Raw genomic sequence first — 20,908 nt, 5'->3', positions numbered from 1 at the left:
TAAATGCTTCGCACTGAATTTTTTCGATTATTGTAATGGTACTTTCAACGAATTCGTAATATTTTATTTATGCATATCATTATGTACATAACCCCTGCGGAGGCGCTGGCCACTATTTTTAATGTGTTGCCAATAGATTTAATGGCCAAGCAATGTGCGGCCTTTTCTGCTCTGCGGCTGCGAGAGCTATACGAATGGAGAGACAATGTGGATAGCCATGCAGCCATCCTTAAGTATCTGGATTCGCCTTCGTCGGACTATTGCGCTCCGACTGTATTTTTCAATATGAAGTACGAGGTTATTATCCCGGATAGGGATTATTGGTTGAAGGAGCCGCCGGACCTGAGCGATAGGCTGCAGATATATACTGTCGGCTCCAAACTGGATAATAAGGTGGGTAGCGGTGTCTTTGCACCTCAATTAGGGTAGAATCTATCATTTAGCCTACCCGATCATTGCAGCGTCTTTCAGGCGGAGGTGGCTTCTATAAATGTGGCCGCTGATCACCTGGGGAAGGCTGCTCACGGCTATAACCAAATTTGTATTTACTCTGACAGCTAGGCTGCACTAAAAGCACTTGGATCGGTCACATGTAAGTCCAGGACAAGAGAAAAGTGCCGCAAATCTCTTAACGAGATCGCTGAGCAAACTTCGCTCAGTCTGGAATGGGTGCCTGGACACTCGAATATACCGGGAAATGAGATGGCTGACGAACTTGCAAGAGGGGGCACATCCGTTCCGCTTTCGTCGTCCTGAAAGGGATTGAGCATGCCGCCTGAATGGGACGCGAGACGCACAAAAAGTCTCCTTCTTCTTGGGAGGGGGGGGGGGGGGGGGGGGGTAAATCTCTGGTGGTTGGACTTATAACCGACCACATAACAATCGGGAGGCACGCACAACGGCTGGGTGCTCCCTATAATGATTACTGCTGGAGCTGCAACACCGAAGAAGAGATAAAAATAGTCAAACCTTTTCTGTGCGATTGTCCAGCGCTTTGGTACAGGAGGAAGAAATCTCTGGTATCTCCCTTCTTTGACGATCTTTGTGATCTGGCTAAGTTGGAACCTAAGAAACTGCTGACGTTTGCTGTATCGAACTGTTGGTTTGAGTAGGGCAGAGATCCACGTGGTATCACAATGGGACCTTTTTGGGCCTAAGTGCACTGGTGCTCGCACCGGTGGCCACTCTAACCTAACCTAACCTATTATGTACATATAGGTTACTATCTAGGCGTATTTTGGGGTGGGGTTCTACTTCAAGATAGCAATTATAGATGCAAGCTGCTTAAGATCTTCTAACTCTATTATTCAGCACTGGGTATTGGCTGAAAGAGAGGGAACTTCGGGGTATCTTTGCAAACTCCTATGTGCTTTTATCTGGGCTTTCTTTACCTACCCTCAAAGGTCCCCACCTCAAGCGACGATACAATTTAATTGGCGGAGCAGCCAATATATGCCACAAATACCTGTCATCTGCATGATCTAATTAGTAGACAAAGTGGTAGACACAATTTTTGTAAATTGAGACCACCTTGCTCCCAAATGGAATTGACATCCATTAGGCATGTTGTTTTTTTGAAAATTTAGGCATATGGGAATAGATGGGCATGAAAAAGCAGATGAACTATCTAAAAAGGTCGCATCCCTTGTTCCGTAGACGTCCCAATTAGATTGGGTGAGATTAAGAGAAGGCGAGAGGTGGACGTGATCGACCAAGCCGGAAAGGCGTGGGTTCAAGCATGGGGCTGTGAAGTGTCGAAGATTATGTGTAATAGACTAACAAAGTTGCTTTTATCATTAAAAAGAGAGGAATGCAGACTCATGAAGGGTATTCTGACTGGACACTGCCTTCTGGCGTCACATGCTTTTATATTAGGTTTGGTCAGTGATAGCAGATGTAGGAAGTCCGGGTTGGAGGAGAATACTATCGAGCACGTTTTGGGCTCGTGACTGAGCTTGCCAGGCTAAGACTCCAGCGATTAAGAGTGATACAGCTATCAGATCTAGAACCAGCAAGTGGCTTAAGTCCTAGAAAGCTTCTAGTATTTGCCCAGGGCACGGAGTTATATTATAACATAGGTCCTGGTTTTTGATAGGGTTTTTCAATTTGGTCGTTAAAATAAACTTCTGGTAAGACTACGGACTCGCTAAGTCTATGTGAGGTCCTCGTGGACCGGCCAGTTCAACCTAACCTGAATTAACTTAATTGTGGAATCGCTTTTTGGAATATGCGGGCCGCGATCAAGCACTCATTGGAGCATCATTTCTATGTAGTATATAAAGCAGCGACACATTTTTAGTAGTTATTATTTTTGAGTCGAAAAATTACGGGTCAAAAAACTGGCCTGGATGAAAGTTTATGGGACCCCTAGGATACCCATATCATTTTCGAGGTCGCTTATGCTATCCCAACCTTTCCAGCTCAATCAAAAAACGAAAACGTATTTAATTACACCATATTTAAATGCTAATTTAATACAGGTTAGTTAAATTTATTACAGGTTTTTTTTTTTTTTTAATATAGAGGGTTGGGTTAAACTTAAGCTAGCCCAACCATCCATTATTGTGCAATTTAGTACGATCTCGTTTTTTGATTGGGCTGGAAAGGTTGGGCTAGCTTAAGAGACCTTCATTTTCTTAATAAATTTCATAGTATATAAGTCCGAAAATAAAAGTTAAATCCGTACTTTTATTTTTTAAGTCTTGTCCCATAACTGTTAAATGAACAACTCATCCAACTTAAACGAATTTTTTACCAATCGATTCTCCTAAATATCTGGATTTGAGATCTGACACTTCAAGATTTCATAGTACCATACCTATACTTTTATATAGTAAATTTGCACCTGTTTTTTCGCCATAAAGTTTGATCCAATTAAGATATTGCCTTGGAATTTCTGTTGAAACGAGAAGAATTCGGTATGATGAGCCGCTCCATAAATATTGTGGCTAATTTTCACATCACTAAATAAATGCACAACAACAAAAACATTAAAGCATGCTACAGAAACACATTAATCATCATTTACCCACATACCTACAAGGCAATGAAGAGATAACTCACACTCAGATGTAGTCATCAGCCGAATTAGTACTCACGCATACACCCGCATATGGCTATAAGATAGACATAAACTACAAATATACACGTATATCGCTAATAACCAACCAAGAGATACAATTATTCTGGAATACAGTTTCGCGAAATTACTAGATCTTCGGAGAAATGGATGAACGAGAAAACAGAGAGTATAAAAGCAACGCAAGCTGAAGCATGACTAATCAGTTTGATTTAAACACGCTTTTAGTTGCGAAGTATAATTATACTACTCCCAAAGTTGTCTAATAAAGACCATTTTGCCATACAGAATATTGGAGTGATTTACTCAACAGTTTAGCGATTCGAACGTTAGCAGAAGGTTGCAAATAAGCGAAATTTCCCTAAATTCTTTACAATATGTTGGCGGACTTAACAAATAAATGCCCAGGTTTAATAAATTCTTTCGAACTACAAAAATAAAAGTTCGCAAATAATTTTTTATGAAATAATTTTTGTGAAAGGAATAACATTTTGGCTCCCTGTTAAAAAGAGTAGTCTGAATGCCTGTAATGTCTCTTGGTTGATTGTTTTCAGTGGTTTCGTAACTAAACTGTAATATTTGGCGAAGACGAACCGGTTATTGGCAAAAACTTCACTTTGAAAGATTAGTGCGTCATCTGTTCGGAATAAATTAATTTTCTGTTCCTTTTTAACAACTTATATTAGCTTGACTTGTATGTATGCTTATTTGTAACTCTCTAGGCTAGGCGCGCAAATGATAGTTAAACCCATCTAGCGGCAATTGAAGACTCGCGGCAGTGGTCAAATAACTCGCTACAAAACGAGTTGTGCTTAATAGTGGAGAAATCAACCTCTGTGCCCGGTGCTATCAACATCAAATATCAACTGGAATGCAGATACTAAAACGGCACCATATTTGCGTGTTTTTTAGTTTTTTTAAACTATATTTATATTATTTTAAACTTTCTTAAATCCCTGGTAAAGTTGCCATATTCAAAATGCCTCAGTCATAAACATATTTTTTTAACCATATTGTAATGACGAATGTAGGGAAATTCCGCTTTTTCCACCTTCTGCTAACGTTCTAATCGCTAAACTGTTGAATAAATAACTACAATATTCAATAATGCAAAATTGTCTTTATTATACTACTTTGAGGTATTTCAAATAACACTTATACCAATAGAATGTTTAAATCAAAATGATTAACTGATTACTCAGCTTCCCATGCTTTTATACTCTCTTTTGCCTTGTCCGCATATTTCTAAAAATGTCTAGACGTTTCTCCGTCTAGAATCTTCTACTTGGTTACCAGCTATATGCGTGTGTATTTGTATTTTATAGTCTCGCATAGGCATATGCGTGTGTATATGTGAGTACTACTTCGGCTGATGATTACATGTGTTTATGAGTATCTCTCCGTTGCCTTGTATGTACGTGTGTAGATGTTGATTGATTTGTTTACGTACATACTGCTTAGTATCGGCTTAGTGATGAGAGTATCGCTTACTGATACTAATATTCGTCACAATATCTATTGACATCGCCTTATGGCCTTAACTTAAAAAATGTGTTAATTTCATAAAAAAGAAGAAAATGCAAAAAACTACAAACAAATTGTATAAATAATAAGTAACTAAGTCAAAACGTATCGAAAACAAAAAATGAAATATCCAAAAAGTTAGTTAATTCACCAACTCAAACATTTATAGGTTATGAATATTGCGGAAAACCAAAAACCCAATTGGTTATTTGGTTGCTTCTTTGACAGGAAATCAAAAGTAAATTTGGATACACCAACCAAATAAACATAAGCACAAACACGGCAATTTTCCACTCATGTGGTATTTTTCTTTTGCTTACAAAACAAAAACAAACAATTTACCACTTCCTGACTTGTCAATATTTTATCAGCCTGTAAAATTAACACGGCAGATTTCAAGAGACTGAAAGCACCATAAACGATTTAATTCCAGTTCTTTATCTGTTGTGTCATTTTTTGGTGTACTGATGCAAACTATTTTGTTTATAAATTTTTTTGCTATATTTTTTATAATTATCAGCCTATTTCTAGATATTATCTCTATAAATTTTTTTGCTATATTTTTTATAATTATCAGCCTATTTCTAGATATTACCTCAGAATTTTTTATTCTTTGCGTGTAAGAATTATTTTCCTAACAGGTCCCTAAGGTGGTTTTCGAACAGTGGCACGCTAACTTCACGTGAAGTTGGCGGCGCACCATAAAAAAAAAGTTAAATATTTTGTTTCCAATTTATAAAATATGCCACTTATCTACGGCAAATTCATGTGCAAGAATTATTTTCCTAACTGGTCTCTAAGGTGTTTTCTGAGGGTGGCACATGAAGTTGGCGTGCCCCTCGATATTTTCTAAAATATTGTGACGAATGTTAACATCACTATGTTGTTAGTAAATAAAGGCACAGTAACAATAAAGCTATCTGCCACTCTTGTCTACATGAACAAATCAATCATCATTTACACACATACATACAAGGCAATAAAGAGATACTCACAAACACATGTAATCATCAGCCGAAGGTTTCAAATAAGCGGAATTTTCCGAAATTCGTTAGAATATAGTTGCGGCAAATTTTTTTGTTTCACGGGCAAATTCACGGCAATTTACCCAATAGTTAAATTTTTTACCGTAAAAGTTGTCTTGCCAACTTCAGAGAGGTGGAAAATTTCCTCCAATTCGTTTCTCTTTTTGGGGAATAGGAATTTCGACTTTTCGAAGTCAGCTGTTTTGCAAACGATATTTTGTTGCGCATTTTTAGTTTGGTTTAAGAAACTAAAAAGTTTAATTACGGTGGCGAACTTGCTTAAAATTGAGGGATTAAATATAAATATTGAACAGTATTACATTTCGTGTGGTTTTGGACGAAACGAGTCAAGAATTGTTTGGTGCCACAGCAACATCAACAGAGGAGCGTAAGAAGACTGCGCGACAACGCAAATCTGCTGAAGTTGCCTTCTTCCATTTTCTGGCGGCCATGTGGAATTCAATTGCTTTTTCGTCATACGGCAAATGTCTTTAAGCCTTCTTAAAGAATTTTAGCCCAATTTCTGGATGGTTGTATCAAATTTACTAAGAGCTCTTCTGTTGCTTAGACCTAGTTTACATATAACGAGATTATCTTCATTTTCGTACTTAACTGCTAATCGTTAATTATATAACTAAATTTCCCATATAAATTTTTTCTTTCGATAATCGTAATGAATTGTAGATAATTATGATCAAATTTTAGAGATGTGTATTTTTTTCATAGAAAAAGTTCCACCTCTAGAGTTTCATCTCTAATTGGAAGCAGAAATAAACAAGAGAAACATGAAAGTTTTATAGAAAATAATCTAGGTCCAAGGGATGGAACATATGTAAATGCGTAGATTGTCTATTTACGCTTGTTTGTAGATCAGGACGTGTGTGTAAACGTGATCTTATTTAAATAATTTTAGACTAAAAATAAAGAGTACTATGGTAGAATATGAATGTATTTTAGCACAAATTTGTACATATATGTGTTTTTTTCGTCAAAGAAACAATTTACGTAATAATTTGGAAACAATTTTAAACAACGTGACATCAGAACGGACAAGGCTCTTGGTTTAGCATTATCAGTGATTTGCAACAGATGGCGCAATGCAGATTAAATATAGTTGGTAAGGAGGAATAGAGGTAGCAATTTATCCGTCAAACAAACCAACGCTGTATAGCTAAACGGTTAGCGCAGCGTGCCTAAAGCGTACTGATGATGAAGGCTTAGCACTCTTCGAAGTGGATCTATCTGCGCAGCTATGGCAGGTTGTCTGAAAAAAAATTTCTACTTACTATTCCAAAAACAAAATAAGAGAGTTCAGGATTTTGTGCAAATGGTCTAGCATCATTGTATTTGCAAACTGGTGTAGTATTTTTATACAAAACGCAAAAAAATTATACTGCTATGCATTTGGTACGTCATGGCAAAAACGCAACATCGAAAGCCGTAGTTTATTTTTTCAATATTGAATAGCAAATCATTAACTGTCAAAAAAAAAAAAAAAAAAAAAAATGGAAAGAAAAATCTAAAATGAAAAAAGTTGCTCACGATCCGTAGCTTATAATTGCTATAGCAACGTTTACAACGTCAAATGCACAAAATTCTGAATTCCCTTAATACAATTATTGAAAAATTAAAAAAACAATAATTATCATTAGAAAAAAATTATTGTTTTGGCCTTGAGCTCGAATCGAACCTTGAATCATTTATCAATAGGCTGATAAAACAAAAACAATTTGCATTAAAACTCTTTAAAAATGGCAGAGAAATCTCCTTTTCAATCACATTCATAATACCTAATTTTCCCCCTTAATCGGTTTTCCCTTTTTCGAACATTGTTCAGAATAAGAGGAAAGGGAGAAGTGAAAAGACTCTAAAAGATTTTTGTGTTTAGAATATGAGAAATGTCAGAAGAGAAAGAACTCGAAAGGAATTTTTGTTTAGAATTGGGCTGTATATGTTCATAATATAATATGCATAATTTTTTTCAAGTTTTTTTTTTATTATTTTTCAATATTGTAACGAATTTAGTGAAATTTCGCTTATTCCAAACCTTCTGCTAACGTTCGAATAGCTAAACTGTTGAATAAATAACTCCAATATTCAATAATGCAAAATGGTCTTTATTAGACTACTTTGAGAGTACTTCACAATATCTCTTACTTCACAACTAGTTGCGTGTTTAAATCAAACTGCTTAGTCATGACTCAGCTTGCGCTGCTTTTATACTCTCCGTTTCCTCGTTCACCCATTTCTCATATCACAAACCACACAAGAAGATTGCGCATTGCGCATGTAAACATTAGATCATCTCTTTTTAATGGGCAATTCTTACGTCATTTTCCTTTAGCTCTTGTTTTTTCTCTCTTTCTTTCATTCGCTCAAACAGTCAACTGTGACGTAGATACGCAGAACGAAGCAATTTTGAACTCGTGAATGCGCAATCTGGTAGGTGATCTGTGCACTCATATTAACAGAGTATATGTGGAACTCAAGAGCGAATTGAGAGTTTCACAGAGTTGCACTGCCACACCGCCATTTTATACAGGGTAAAAGTGTAACGCTTTTGCGTTGCGAGCAGGCAACAACTTTCACAAAAGAACGAAATACCCCGTAAACGCGTTGCCTGTTTTTTAGAATAGAACAACAACCCTTGCGCGGCGTACAAAAAGCGTAACACTATAGCCAGAAAAGAAAACGCTATTAGTGATGCTAATATTCGTCACAATATGTTGGCACACTGAAAATTAGTCAGTAGAGCAAGAGATTAGCAATTTTCCAAGGAATACTACTACTGTATTAGAAAATCAGTAATACTATTAATAGTTTTGTTTTATTTGCATTATTAACAACAATTTCTTTTATTTCTATCTTTACAGCTAAGATGGATAATTCAACATGAAGGAATCAAAGTGGGACTATCTGTGAAGGCCACACGTTATTTGTGTTAAATTTTAATTGCCAGTTAAAATATTTGAAAAAAAAAACATTGTGCTGTATAAATCAACGTTTATCGTAGCTAATTTGAAATTATAATACAGGGTGCAAACATAAAACACCGCCTCTGCCTATTGGAGTAATCAGAAAGGCCAACTATTCAAATCATCACATTTTCTTGCTTTTTAAGATTAAAAGTTGCAATTTAATTTTAAAGGTATGTTGTTTTTTGAAGACTTTCGAGGTCTTGATTGAACTTTTTCAATAATGATATAAAAAAAAATATTTTAATTAATTTTACACAGAGTACATAAATCATATAAAATATTTGCAGCACTCAACTTAAAAGATTGAAAAGCAAAAACGTAGGTCTATCAAAAAATAAAATACAAACATGGACAAAAATATGATGTTGCCGAAACGTTCACGCTTAGACGTGAAAGGAACATTCGCCAACGGACCACTGCAAGCACGTCCATTGGTAGCGCTGCTAGATGGACGTGATTGTTCAATTGAAATGCCTATTCTGAAAGATGTAGCCACAGTGGCATTCTGCGACGCACAAAGTACATCTGAGATTCATGAAAAGGTAAGCTATTTGAAGTTGTATAAAAGATGTTATTCGAATACGGGTGATATAAATAGCGTAGGGTAAAATCGTTGAGAGCCGAATGAAACGTTTTTAAAATTTGTTAAACAAAAACTCTCATGCTCAAATTATTTGTATGTTTTGCATTAATTTTTCAATCAAATAAAACAAAAAAATGTATCGAATACGGGCATCCAAGATAAAAACCATGATAGAAACACTTAGGAGGCATAACCGTTCTCTCTTCTGCAGTTTCTTGTTGTTACTTCAAAAAACATGCGCATATTTCTTGGATTGGAAAGTTGGCAAAAAGGAGTCAACTTATCAATATACTATGGTCAATTAATTCCCCTCCATCTTTATATGTACACGAGCCGGACCCGAGCGCGTCTTGCGCAACCAATATAAAAGTCTCTTAGCAAATATCAACAGAAATCAGCTGTTCTATTAACTTGCAGCTTGCGCTGTCATCTAGGGTATAATAACAGCTGCCGTCAATCAATTAAAACTTACAGCTTGCACTGCCATCTGGTGTATGTTAGCAACTGCCGGTAATGCAGTGCAAATATTCACAATAGTGCCATAGTAAAAATAGATTTCTTTGTGTGCTCACAATCGTTTATTTTTAACAAATTATTTTAATAAAATATAGCTAAACAAAATCACTACGACCAAAATTGCCCATAGCTTGCTAATAGCCCGAATCTGCATCTTTACAACCAAAACTTTATTTATAGATTTGGATTCCAAATAAGAGCGAAAAAGGGACCCGTACATAGAAACAGCAATTAGAAATAATATATACGAGCCTGACCCATGCGCAACCAATACAAAAGTCTCTTATCAAATATCAGCAAGAAGCAGTTGTTCTATTAACTTACAGCGTGCGCTGCCATCTAGCGTATAATAGCAACTGCCGTCAATCAATTAAAACTTACAGATTACGCTGCCATCTAGCGTACAATACAGCTCGCACTGTCATCTAGCGTACTATAGACTACCGGTAATGCAGTGCAAATATTCACAATTGTACCATAGTACAAAAAGCTTTCTTTGTGTGCTCACAATCGTTTATTTTTAACAAATTATTTTAATAAAATGTAGCTAAACAAACGCAGTACGACCAAAATTGCCCAAAGCTCGCTAATAGCCCGAATCTCCATCTTTACAACCAAAACTTTATTTATAGATTTGGATTCCAAATAAGAGCAGCAAGACCTTGATTTGGCCCCACTTGTTCGTTCCAAGCCGCAACCTTCTTCGTTTGCCTTAAAGCGGGGACTTTAATTTTTATTTTTTTAAGAAATGTGAACCATGCGGCTTATGCAGTGTACGAGGTGTGTTCAAAAAGTATCGCGAATTTTGAATTTTTGGCGGGAATACGTATATTCGAATTTCGATTTTTTTTGTGCCGTTACCAACATAACGCCTCATATCTCTCACTTATGCCGACAAGCTCGGCCATTGTTGACAGCTGCTTTGCTTGCACGTGTTTCGGTTCGTCTTCGCTTTTTACCTATTCAAAAAAAAAAAGTGGATCAAAGAACCTGCATCAAATTTTGTGTGAAAAACGAAATTAAGTGCGCGGATGCATTACGAATGTTGACTGTGGCATACGGAGAAGCTACCTTGGACCGAAGCAACGTTTATCGGTGGTACAAAATGTTCTCAGAAGGCCGAGAAGATGTGAACGACGAATAGCGTGCCGGAGACCCGAGAACTTCAACAACAGACGAAAAAATTTAGAAGCAATTGCCTCTAACACCCCTCTCATTATGGTCCACCCCTGTTGAAACAGCAAGTTTCCTTGAACTCCCGTTAGAGGATATTGATGACAACTTGTGATCGGTCACACCTATTTGATGGGACGAAGCACTGCTACAATAACAACAACAGACGAAAAAATTGGTGACGTGAAGAAAATGGTATTGGCCAATCGTCGATCACCGTTAGTGAAGTTGCTGAGGGCATAGACATATCGATTGGCTCGTGCCATTCGATTTTTATTGCTCAATTTCGACGCGACTTTTTGGCAAAAAACAATACTGTGACGAATATTCACATCGCTAAGTGATACTAGCATCCCTAATCCGAGTATGTACGTAAACAAATCAATCATCATTTCCACATGTACATACAATGCAGCAGAGAGATACCATCAGCCGAAGTAGTACTCACATATACACACGCAAATGGCTATGCGAGAGACTATAAACTACAAATATACATGTACATATATGGCTGGTAACCAAGCATGAAGTTCGCGAAGTTACTAGACCTTAGGAGAAATGGGTGGACGAGACAATAGAGAGTATAAAAGCAGCGAAAGCTGAGTAGTCAGAATCAGTTTTGATTTAAGCACGCTATTGGTTGTGAATTGGAGTTATTTATTCAAAAGTTTAGCGATTCGAACGTTGGCAGAAGGTTTCAAATAATCGGAATTTCACTAAATTCATTACAATACACCAATGGTGCCGCAGCCACCGTATTCCCCAGATCTGGCCCCCTGTGGCTTTTTCTTGTTCCCTAAATTAAAGAGGCCCACGAAAGGACGACGCTACGCTACGATTGACGAGATAAAGACGGCATCGAAGGAGGAACTGAACAAGATAAAAAAATAAATGATTTTTTGAAGTGCTTCGAAGATTAGAAAACCGTTGGCACAAGTGTATAATATCTTATGGGGATTACTTTGAAGGGCACAAAATAGATATTCATGAATAAATAATTTAAAAAAAAACACAAAATTCGCGATTCTTTTTGAACACACCTCGTACATACATATGTATGTATGTTAAAGTAAACGAAGGAGGCTTCACTACCTCTGTATAATAGCTTTCAGAACATGTTATTTTCTCGTGGATACTCGTAATTACCGCAATTGCTCCATTTCGCGCATAGCCTTCTCTTTGCATGGTGTTTTCCCCCTTAGTTTTGCACAATCGAGCTCTTCTATACGAAGACCATTCAAAGATTTTACTCGGCTACTGCGTAGGATTGGCCTTTGACTAAAAGTGGGGACCCTAGATACACCACTGCGTTATCCACCCCTTGCAACACAGTATAATAATCGATCGCAAGATTGCCTTCATTTCGTACACTTTTTCTAAATATCTCAATCCGTGCGCACCCCAGCGAAACTTTTTGTAATATGCTTTATACTGTCATCGCCTCCGAATCCAGTTTGAAATTTCAAGTCTCTAGCTCATCGAGAAGTTTCTTAAAAGCCGGTTTCAAATTTCCAAATTCTCATCTAATTATTTCGATCCGTCCGCCACCTAACGGATTTTTTCCCTTTTGTTCCTTTCTCACGGTGTCTCAACCTATGTGTGAAGTTTCACGTTTGTAGCTCAATTTTAAAAATAGATCTCAAAAATCAAAATTTTTTAAATTCTTATCTAATTATTTGGATCCGTGCGCCACCTAACGAATTTTTTTCCCTTTTGGTGCTCAATGAGAAGTTACTTAAAAATCGATTGCAAGATTTGTATTGAATATGCGAACAATCATTCAATCGATTGAACATAAAGGAAATGAAACTGAGCAACATTTTCAACATCAATGCTAAATTACCTTATAAAAACGCGAATAAATTTCCCAAATTTTGAGAAATGGTGCAAGAGTGACATTTCTTGGGCGGATATGAGTCCGATTCACTCCATACTTGCCCTGTCTGTACCTTTTTCAGTTTTAGATCAGAAAAAGGGCAATTGATGTTTGGAAAGTCATGAATATCAGAATTATCAATTGCAGCTCAAAAATTATATCTGAAGTTCAGAAACAAAGTAACTTTCATTGAACTTTTCCGAACTACAATTGGGAATTCTGAACATTAACGGGAAAATGTGTAGATATGTTTGCGTCGCTCTCTACAAAATTAGTACTATAATTGCAACATATTGTTAGGTTATAAATATGTGATATCTTATCGGAAACTATTTTTCGGTTTATTTTGCTCAGGTTCTAAATGAAGCTGTTGGTGCACTAATGTGGCATACGATAATCCTCACAAAGGAAGATTTGGAAAAATTTAAAGCTTTACGTATTATAGTGCGAATTGGCAGCGGTACGGATAATATCGATGTGAAAGCAGCGGGCGAATTGGGTATTGCCGTATGTAATGTACCCGGTTATGGAGTCGAAGAAGTAGCAGATACAACAATGTGTTTGATATTGAATTTGTATCGAAGAACCTATTGGCTGGCGAATATGGTTCGCGAGGGTAAAAAATTTACCGGCCCTGAACAAGTACGAGAAGCAGCGCATGTAAGTAGATGATACTTAAGATTTTTTTTTTAAACAAATTATGTTCATATTAAATTAAATATTTTATAAACGTTTTACATACTTGCAGGGTTGTGCCAGAATTCGAGGTGATACCTTAGGTCTAGTAGGGCTTGGACGCATCGGCAGTGCCGTTGCATTGCGAGCAAAAGCATTTGGTTTTAATGTTATATTTTACGATCCTTATCTTCCGGATGGTATTGATAAATCTCTTGGCTTAACACGTGTCTACACCCTACAAGATTTGCTCTTTCAATCGGATTGTGTGTCGTTGCATTGCACACTTAACGAGCATAATCACCACTTAATCAATGAATTCACAATTAAACAGGTAAGTTAAGCAACATTCGATCAAACCAGTGCATTGTTCAAAATATATGTCTTTTGGTTTTCTCTCCAGATGCGACCTGGTGCATTTTTGGTAAATACAGCACGAGGAGGGCTGGTCGATGACGAGACCTTAGCTTTGGCACTGAAACAAGGCAGAATAAGAGCAGCAGCTTTAGATGTTCACGAAAACGAGCCCTACAATGTATTCCAAGTAAGCCCTCTTTCAGAGGCTCTTAAAACTAATTTAAAACAAGCACGTTAAATAATAAATATTAATTGTAATGATTATTATTTTTATGAAGAGAAATTTCTGAAACTACTTCCTATGTAGATATAGTGTTAACTACTATGTACTTTGTACTTAAATTTTTAAAAATAATTTTTAATTAAGTTTTCTTTTTAACTTGAAAATTTTTGAATAAGTTCAAAGTTAAAATTTTTGATTAATAATTTATGATAACTTCAAATATAATAAAATATTTATATTTTAAAATTTAAAAAATATTATTTTTATTGATTTGAAGTTATCATAAATTATTAATCAAAAAAATTTTCACTTTGAAGTTATTCAAAAATTTTAAGGTTAAAAAGAAAACTTAATTAAAAATTATTTTTAAAAATTAAAGTACAAAGTACAAAGGAGTTAGCACTATAGTAGGTGTGTAGCTAAACTACTTAGCATTCATGTTAATAAGACCTATTTACACTTGCCTGGGTATTGGATTAAACCAATTTTTTTGTAGAGTTGGATCTAAAAACCAAAAAGAAATTTTGCCATTTTTTGTTTGAAGGTTTTCTCCCAAGGATATATCATATATTTTAAATAATATTTAAAATGGAAGAAATATAGTCCTTCTAACTTATATAACAAAGGGGTCGAAATGCAGTTCTTCAAAAAAATTTAAAGCTATAGATTGCATAGCTACATAAAAAAGTTCGCGGATATAGTAATGCGACTCATGTAGTTCCTTGTATTTTGGTGTGCTGAATTCGATTCCGCCATAAGTTCTGGCGTGAAGCAGTGCACAACCCAGCACAGGTTCAAACACAAACGAAACATTTTTGTAGTAGTATGTGTGTATGAAGAAACAAGTTTGAGTATATAATTTTATTTGAATATTTATTTGACAATTTAATTATTAGTACATTAAGATAATAAAATCTTTTATAGTACAACGAACAGATGTCGTAATCGTTGCGGTTTATATAGTTTTATATCTTAAGCTATCTTTCAAAAAATAGATGAGACTAAAGTAGAAACAGAAAGGTTAAGGATTATAGAGAAATATGTAGATTTCAAAAGACTCAATAGAGAAAAAGCTATAAAGAGAGTTTCTCACAGCAGTAGGAATAGAATTCCAGAGACGTATTGTGTTGACGAAAAACAACCTAGTCGATTTTACATAGTTAAAAATGGGGACAGCTAAGGTGCATGATCTAGTAGATCTATTAAAGACTATTTTATCGTACAAGTACAGCGCCTACTTTGTTGAAATAAGGTGGAAAAGAAAAATGCAGCTCCTAGCCGTATGGTAATCGAATAGGTTGCATCCTAAAACAAGAATTCTCCATGCAGATAGATGGTCAAACTTGCCCAGTCCATAAACATAACGTGTAACTTGATTATACACAACTTCTATTTTATGAGCCGACCTTGAGTCTAGCTTATAAACGAACTCAGAATACGTAATAATTGGGACAATGATTTGGATGGCAAGTTTTTTCCTAATTTGAAGAGGAGTATAGAGCACAGTCTGCCTCAAATTACGAAGAGTCCCATATATCTTACCCACTACTGCGGTGACGTGATCGATCGCAATGAGGCTAGACTTCATCACAATTCCAAGGTTTTTAGCTTTATTGACGGCTGTTATAACAAGCTGGAAAAAGAAGCGGTAAAGATGGGTTTGATGGTGAATGAGGACAAAACGAAGTACCTGCTGTCATCGAGCAAAGAGTCAGCGCATATGCGCCTTGGCAACCACGCTACTGTTGGCAGCCATAATTTCGAAATAGTAAAAGACTTCGTTTATTTGGGAACCAGCATCAACATTAGCAACAACATCAGCACTGAAATCCAGCGAAGAATCAATCTTGCCAATAAATGCTACTTTGGACTAGGTAGGCAATTGAAAAGTAAAGTCCTCTCTCGGCGAACGAAAATCGTACTCTACAAGTCACTTATCGTACCCGTCCTGCTATATGGGGCAGAAGCATGGACCATGACAACAGCAGATGAAGCGGCTTTGGGAGTGTTCGAGAGAAAAGTTCTTCGAAAGATTTATGGACCTCTACGCGTTGGCGATGGCGAGTACCGAAGAAGATTTAATGATGAGCTGTACGAGCTATACGCAGACATCAACATAGTCCAGCGAATTAAAACGCAGCGGCTGCGCTGGCTAGGCCATGTTATGCGAATGAAAGATGATGCTCCGGCCAAGAAAGTGTTTCTATCGGAACCCGCCTATGGAAGCAGAGGTAGAGGGCGGCCCCCACTCCGTTGGAAGGACCAGGTGGAAAACGATTTAAACTCCCTTGGTGTGACCAATTGGCGCCGGTTGGCGGAGCGAAGGAGCGACTGGCGCGCCTTGTTGGACGGCCATAACCGTTTAGACGGTTAAGCGCCAATTAAGTAAGTAAGTAAGTAAGTATAACAGCGTTCCCGATGCATATTTGAGGTATTTCAAGCCTGGAAACATCCATTTTTGCAATGGGCAAGCAGTATTCGCCCAAGCAAATATCGCCGATAAGTCACTATGGAGCTTAAAACAAAGATCATGAGTGGCACTAAAGTTACCAGCCAAGTACAGCTGCATATCATCGGCATAAGCGTGCATATTTACATATATACATACATTGAAGACATCATTAATAAAAATACTAAAAAGCAAGAGGCCAAGTATAGATCCCTGGGGGACATCGGCTCTGATACATCTGTTCCATTCATAACAAACTGAGTCCTGCCTGATAAATAGCTTTCCATCATCTTTCGAGCATTATTACTGAATCTAAAATATTGTTGTAGCTTATAGCACAGTAGGGAGTGGTTGATTGAGTCAAACGCTTTCGAGAAATCGAGTAGACACAGGATCGTTAATTGGCCTTTTTATAAGAGCAGTCGAGCAGCTGTTCCCAGCTCTGAAGCCTGACTGGTATGGCGTCAGTATATTATATACAGACACGTGGGTGCTGATTTGTTCCGCCAATGAGCTTTCGAACGCTCTTGATAAAATGGGTAAAATGCTAATAGGCCTGAACTCTCCCGGAGAACACGCTTTTCTATTTTTGGGGTGAGGTCGAACTTTGGCCACTTTCCACGATTCCGGGAAGCATGCGGTTGTTATCGAATGGTTGATTATATGGGTAACTGTCCCTATAATGAAAGGCATAATCATTTTTACAAATATATTTGGAATTCCATCTACTCCGATTGCTTTGGTCTTAATTTTAAGGATGCATCTTATTACATCGGCTTCCGGTACCGTAGAGAACTCAAACGTGACACCATGAAAACGAGCAGATTCACTATAAAGAACATTCATTGGACTTAAACTAGACACAGCACTATTAATAAACGCATCACTAAGGGTATTTGAGCTCAGAATGCACTCAGGAAGATACTTAGCGTACACTCACAGACTCAAGATTTCGCCATAGAACATTAGGTGGAAGTTTAGGGCCAATACGTGATGAAAAATACTTACACTTTTCTATTCTAATGATCTTTGTGGCGAGATCTCTCGCATTTCTGTAGGAGTCCCAGTCCGAATCATGAGATGTTTACTGCTTGATGTATAAAGCAAAAATGATTGACTGTTTGTTCTGCTGAATCTCAGTCGCTGCTCACATACGACATCTAGGTGAGCACCGAAAAATTTTGGCCACTTTCCACGATTCCGGGAAGCATGCGGTTGTTATCGAATGGTTGATTATATGGGTAACTGTCCCTATAATGAAAGGCATAATCATTTTTACAAATATATTTGGAATTCCATCTACTCCGATTGCTTTGGTCTTAATTTTAAGGATGCATCTTATTACATCGGCTTCCGGTACCGTAGAGAACTCAAACGTGACACCATGAAAACGAGCAGATTCACTATAAAGAACATTCATTGGACTTAAACTAGACACAGCACTATTAATAAACGCATCACTAAGGGTATTTGAGCTCAGAATGCACTCAGGAAGATACTTAGCGTACACTCACAGACTCAAGATTTCGCCATAGAACATTAGGTGGAAGTTTAGGGCCAATACGTGATGAAAAATACTTACACTTTTCTATTCTAATGATCTTTGTGGCGAGATCTCTCGCATTTCTGTAGGAGTCCCAGTCCGAATCATGAGATGTTTACTGCTTGATGTATAAAGCAAAAATGATTGACTGTTTGTTCTGCTGAATCTCAGTCGCTGCTCACATACGACATCTAGGTGAGCACCGAAAAATTTTTTGAGGTTGTGGTTTTGAATCACTTGTGGTTCAGCGTTTTTGAGGTAAGAGCCGAACCGGGACCCGCTAGTCCAGATCTGGTTGCAGAGCCGTATTCAGTCTATCTAAAAGCTGAACCTTTTATAATATGCTAATCAAGCTTGGAAATATAAACAATGTATACAATTTTCAGCTTCGAAAAGCGATATCTATGAGTTCCCCAGCGGGTTAGGGGTCAGAATATAACCGCGGTAGGTATGCCTGTCGTAAGAGGTGGCTAAAATACCAGATTTAAGGGGCTGTGTAGCGCAACCCTTCAGGTTGCCAGCGCAATATATTGCTTCTCCAAACCCAATTTGTGAACCTCACCTATCCGCGGCGAATCCTGTTTCACTAACAGATGAGGCTCTGGCGACCCCAAGATCCTCATGGTACTTGGGGTGGGGAGGGAGGGATGGCCTGAAGGTTTAATGTGGCCATATAAAGCGTTCCCGAGATGGTCGGGCTAACACCTGAATGGTGCTGTGTTGCCGGAGCGTACCGGATCTGTATACGGAAAAGGACCATCACATCGATAACGCTCCTCAAAGCCTTCGGGGAATAACCTTATCACTAAAACAACAACAGCAACGTTTCTATGATTTGGAGGATAATTTTGAAAAGCGCGTAAATTCTTTTTTACATACAAAGAAAATTGGTTTGTTTAAATAACCAGCAAAAAAGTGATTTTATCGTATGGTGGAATTTCCATGTGGTAAAGTTTGAAAATAGATACATACGCATTGATTAAATGCATCATTACAAATAAATATACATTTTTATATATACACAAATTTAACTGCTCCGTTTTAAAGATACAAAATTAGTTTGATAAAATAATTTATTTATATTTATACTATTTCAGGGAGCCCTTAAAGACGCTCCAAATCTTATATGTACACCACATGCAGCCTTCTTCAGTGATGCATCCGCAACTGAGTTGCGCGAAATGGCAGCAACAGAGATACGACGGGCAATAGTCGGCAATATTCCAGACGTTTTAAGGAATTGTGTTAATAAGGAATACTTCATGCGAACACCGGCAGTAGCTGCTGCTGCTGCAGCTGCGGCAGTGTACTCAGAAGGTAAACTACAGATATTATCAAATCCAGAAAAGTGAAAGTAATATATTTTAACCTAAAGGTAATATATAAATACACAATATTAAAGAATGAAAATAAATGCAAATAAGTAAATAGAAAAAAACATTTGCATATTATAATAAGCGCGAAACATAAATAAAAATAAACAGGTTCATAACAAACAAAATCTAATTTTAATAAAAGTTAGCATGAAATAGAATTAAAATATCGTTGCGTGTAATAAAAAAGAGGGAGGGGTCGGCTATACATTAAGGGACCAATTGGTTTTATTCGTAAACCAAAGGGGTTTGATCTTTGAAATTTTACTCATAGGTTCTGAGGGAGTTCCCCAACGAGAATCAGTGAGTAATTTTTAATTGTTATTAACAATTTACTAGTAAGTAGTGGTTAAAGTTGCCATAGTATAACTATCACTTTTTATCTACATACGAACACTTTCACAAGAATTTTATACATAAGTACACTCTATATAATGTTTATAAAACCACGAACAACTATTTTCTTTTGTTTAAATTTACGTATTGTTGTTAAAATTACAAATTTATTTGTTTGCCTTCCGCGAACACTAGCATACAGCCATTTTATCTAAATCACTGCTTGCTTGGTGCTACCAGATGCTTTAAATTGTACCAACGAGGGAAATGGACCTTTTTCATTCAACTCCGTTTATATATTTTACGAAAAAAATGGAAAATTTGGAATTAAAAATCGCGCGATTATTTATTCAAAATTTTCGCCTGCAGCGCTTTTTATTTTTTTTTTTTAATTATTTACGTATATTTTATAAAAAATTTAGAATTTGGAATAAAAAATCACGCGATTATTTATTTCAAATTTTCTCCTGTGGCGCTTTTAATTTTTTTTTATAATTTCCGTATATTTTATAAAAAAATTAATTTTATTTTTTTTTTTTAATAATTTACGTATATTTTATAAAAAAATTAAACTTTTGAATAAAAAATTACGTATATTTTATAAAAAAATCACGCGATTTTTTATTCCAAATTTTCGGCCGCGGCGCTTTTTTTTAAATATATAAATAAATTACGTTTGTTTCATAAAAAATATTGAAAATTTGCAATTAAAAATCGCGATATTTTAAATTAAAGTACGTTTACTTCATAAAAAAAAAAGAAAATCTGGAATCAAAAGGCGCGATTAAAATAGATTGAGTCGTTTCTTATTTATACATATTTTGAAGTCTGGTATCACCATATTTGCTCAGTTCACTGCGTTTTCTTACATTTTTTTGGTAACTTTAATATTAAATTGTGATCAAACTATAAGCTTCCTGTGTGTGTTTGGGGGGGGGGGGGGGGGTGTTTTTAGAAAGGGGGAGTCACCTCCATCCCCCTCCCACCACTCCCAACCCCTCCCCTGGTCCCTTCATGTATAGTCTACCAAAAAAGAGCTGCAACCTAAAAAGAAAAAAACACCTTTAGACAAAAGAGCAAAACAAAAGCCCAAGTAAACACAAAAGAAGACAAAAATAAGTACTATTTAAGCATATTTAATTTAAACGCGAATATGCAACAAAACCCGATTAGCTTAGTGCACAGGAAGAACCACAAA

At 36.6% G+C, this 20,908-nt stretch overlaps 1 protein-coding gene across 13 annotated transcripts in view; it reads left to right on the top strand.

Moving 5' to 3' along the window:
* Nucleotides 1–20,908, top strand: part of CtBP (C-terminal binding protein) — a 121,449-nt gene that overhangs the window by 53,907 nt on the left and 46,634 nt on the right. For 9 of the 13 annotated variants that reach the window (XM_067762183.1, XM_067762178.1, XM_067762177.1 and 6 more), the window contains 6 exons: nt 8,502–8,776; nt 8,894–9,148; nt 13,109–13,414; nt 13,503–13,763; nt 13,833–13,973; nt 19,099–19,318. In XM_067762183.1, coding sequence (XP_067618284.1) covers nt 8,954–9,148; nt 13,109–13,414; nt 13,503–13,763; nt 13,833–13,973; nt 19,099–19,318 — 1,123 coding nt within the window. In that variant the 5' untranslated portion in view covers nt 8,502–8,776; nt 8,894–8,953. Of the gene's footprint in view, nt 1–6,724; nt 6,746–8,501; nt 8,777–8,864; nt 9,149–13,108; nt 13,415–13,502; nt 13,764–13,832; nt 13,974–19,098; nt 20,201–20,908 lie in introns of those variants that run through there. The other 4 variants (XM_067762176.1, XM_067762181.1, XM_067762174.1 and 1 more) reach the window with 4 other exon arrangements.

This window comes from Eurosta solidaginis, chromosome 1, assembly GCF_040869045.1.
Source record: "Eurosta solidaginis isolate ZX-2024a chromosome 1, ASM4086904v1, whole genome shotgun sequence".
Lineage (NCBI taxonomy): Eukaryota > Metazoa > Arthropoda > Insecta > Diptera > Tephritidae > Eurosta > Eurosta solidaginis.
Note: the sequence above shows the minus strand (reverse complement) of the source record. Positions and strands in the feature narration are given on the sequence as shown.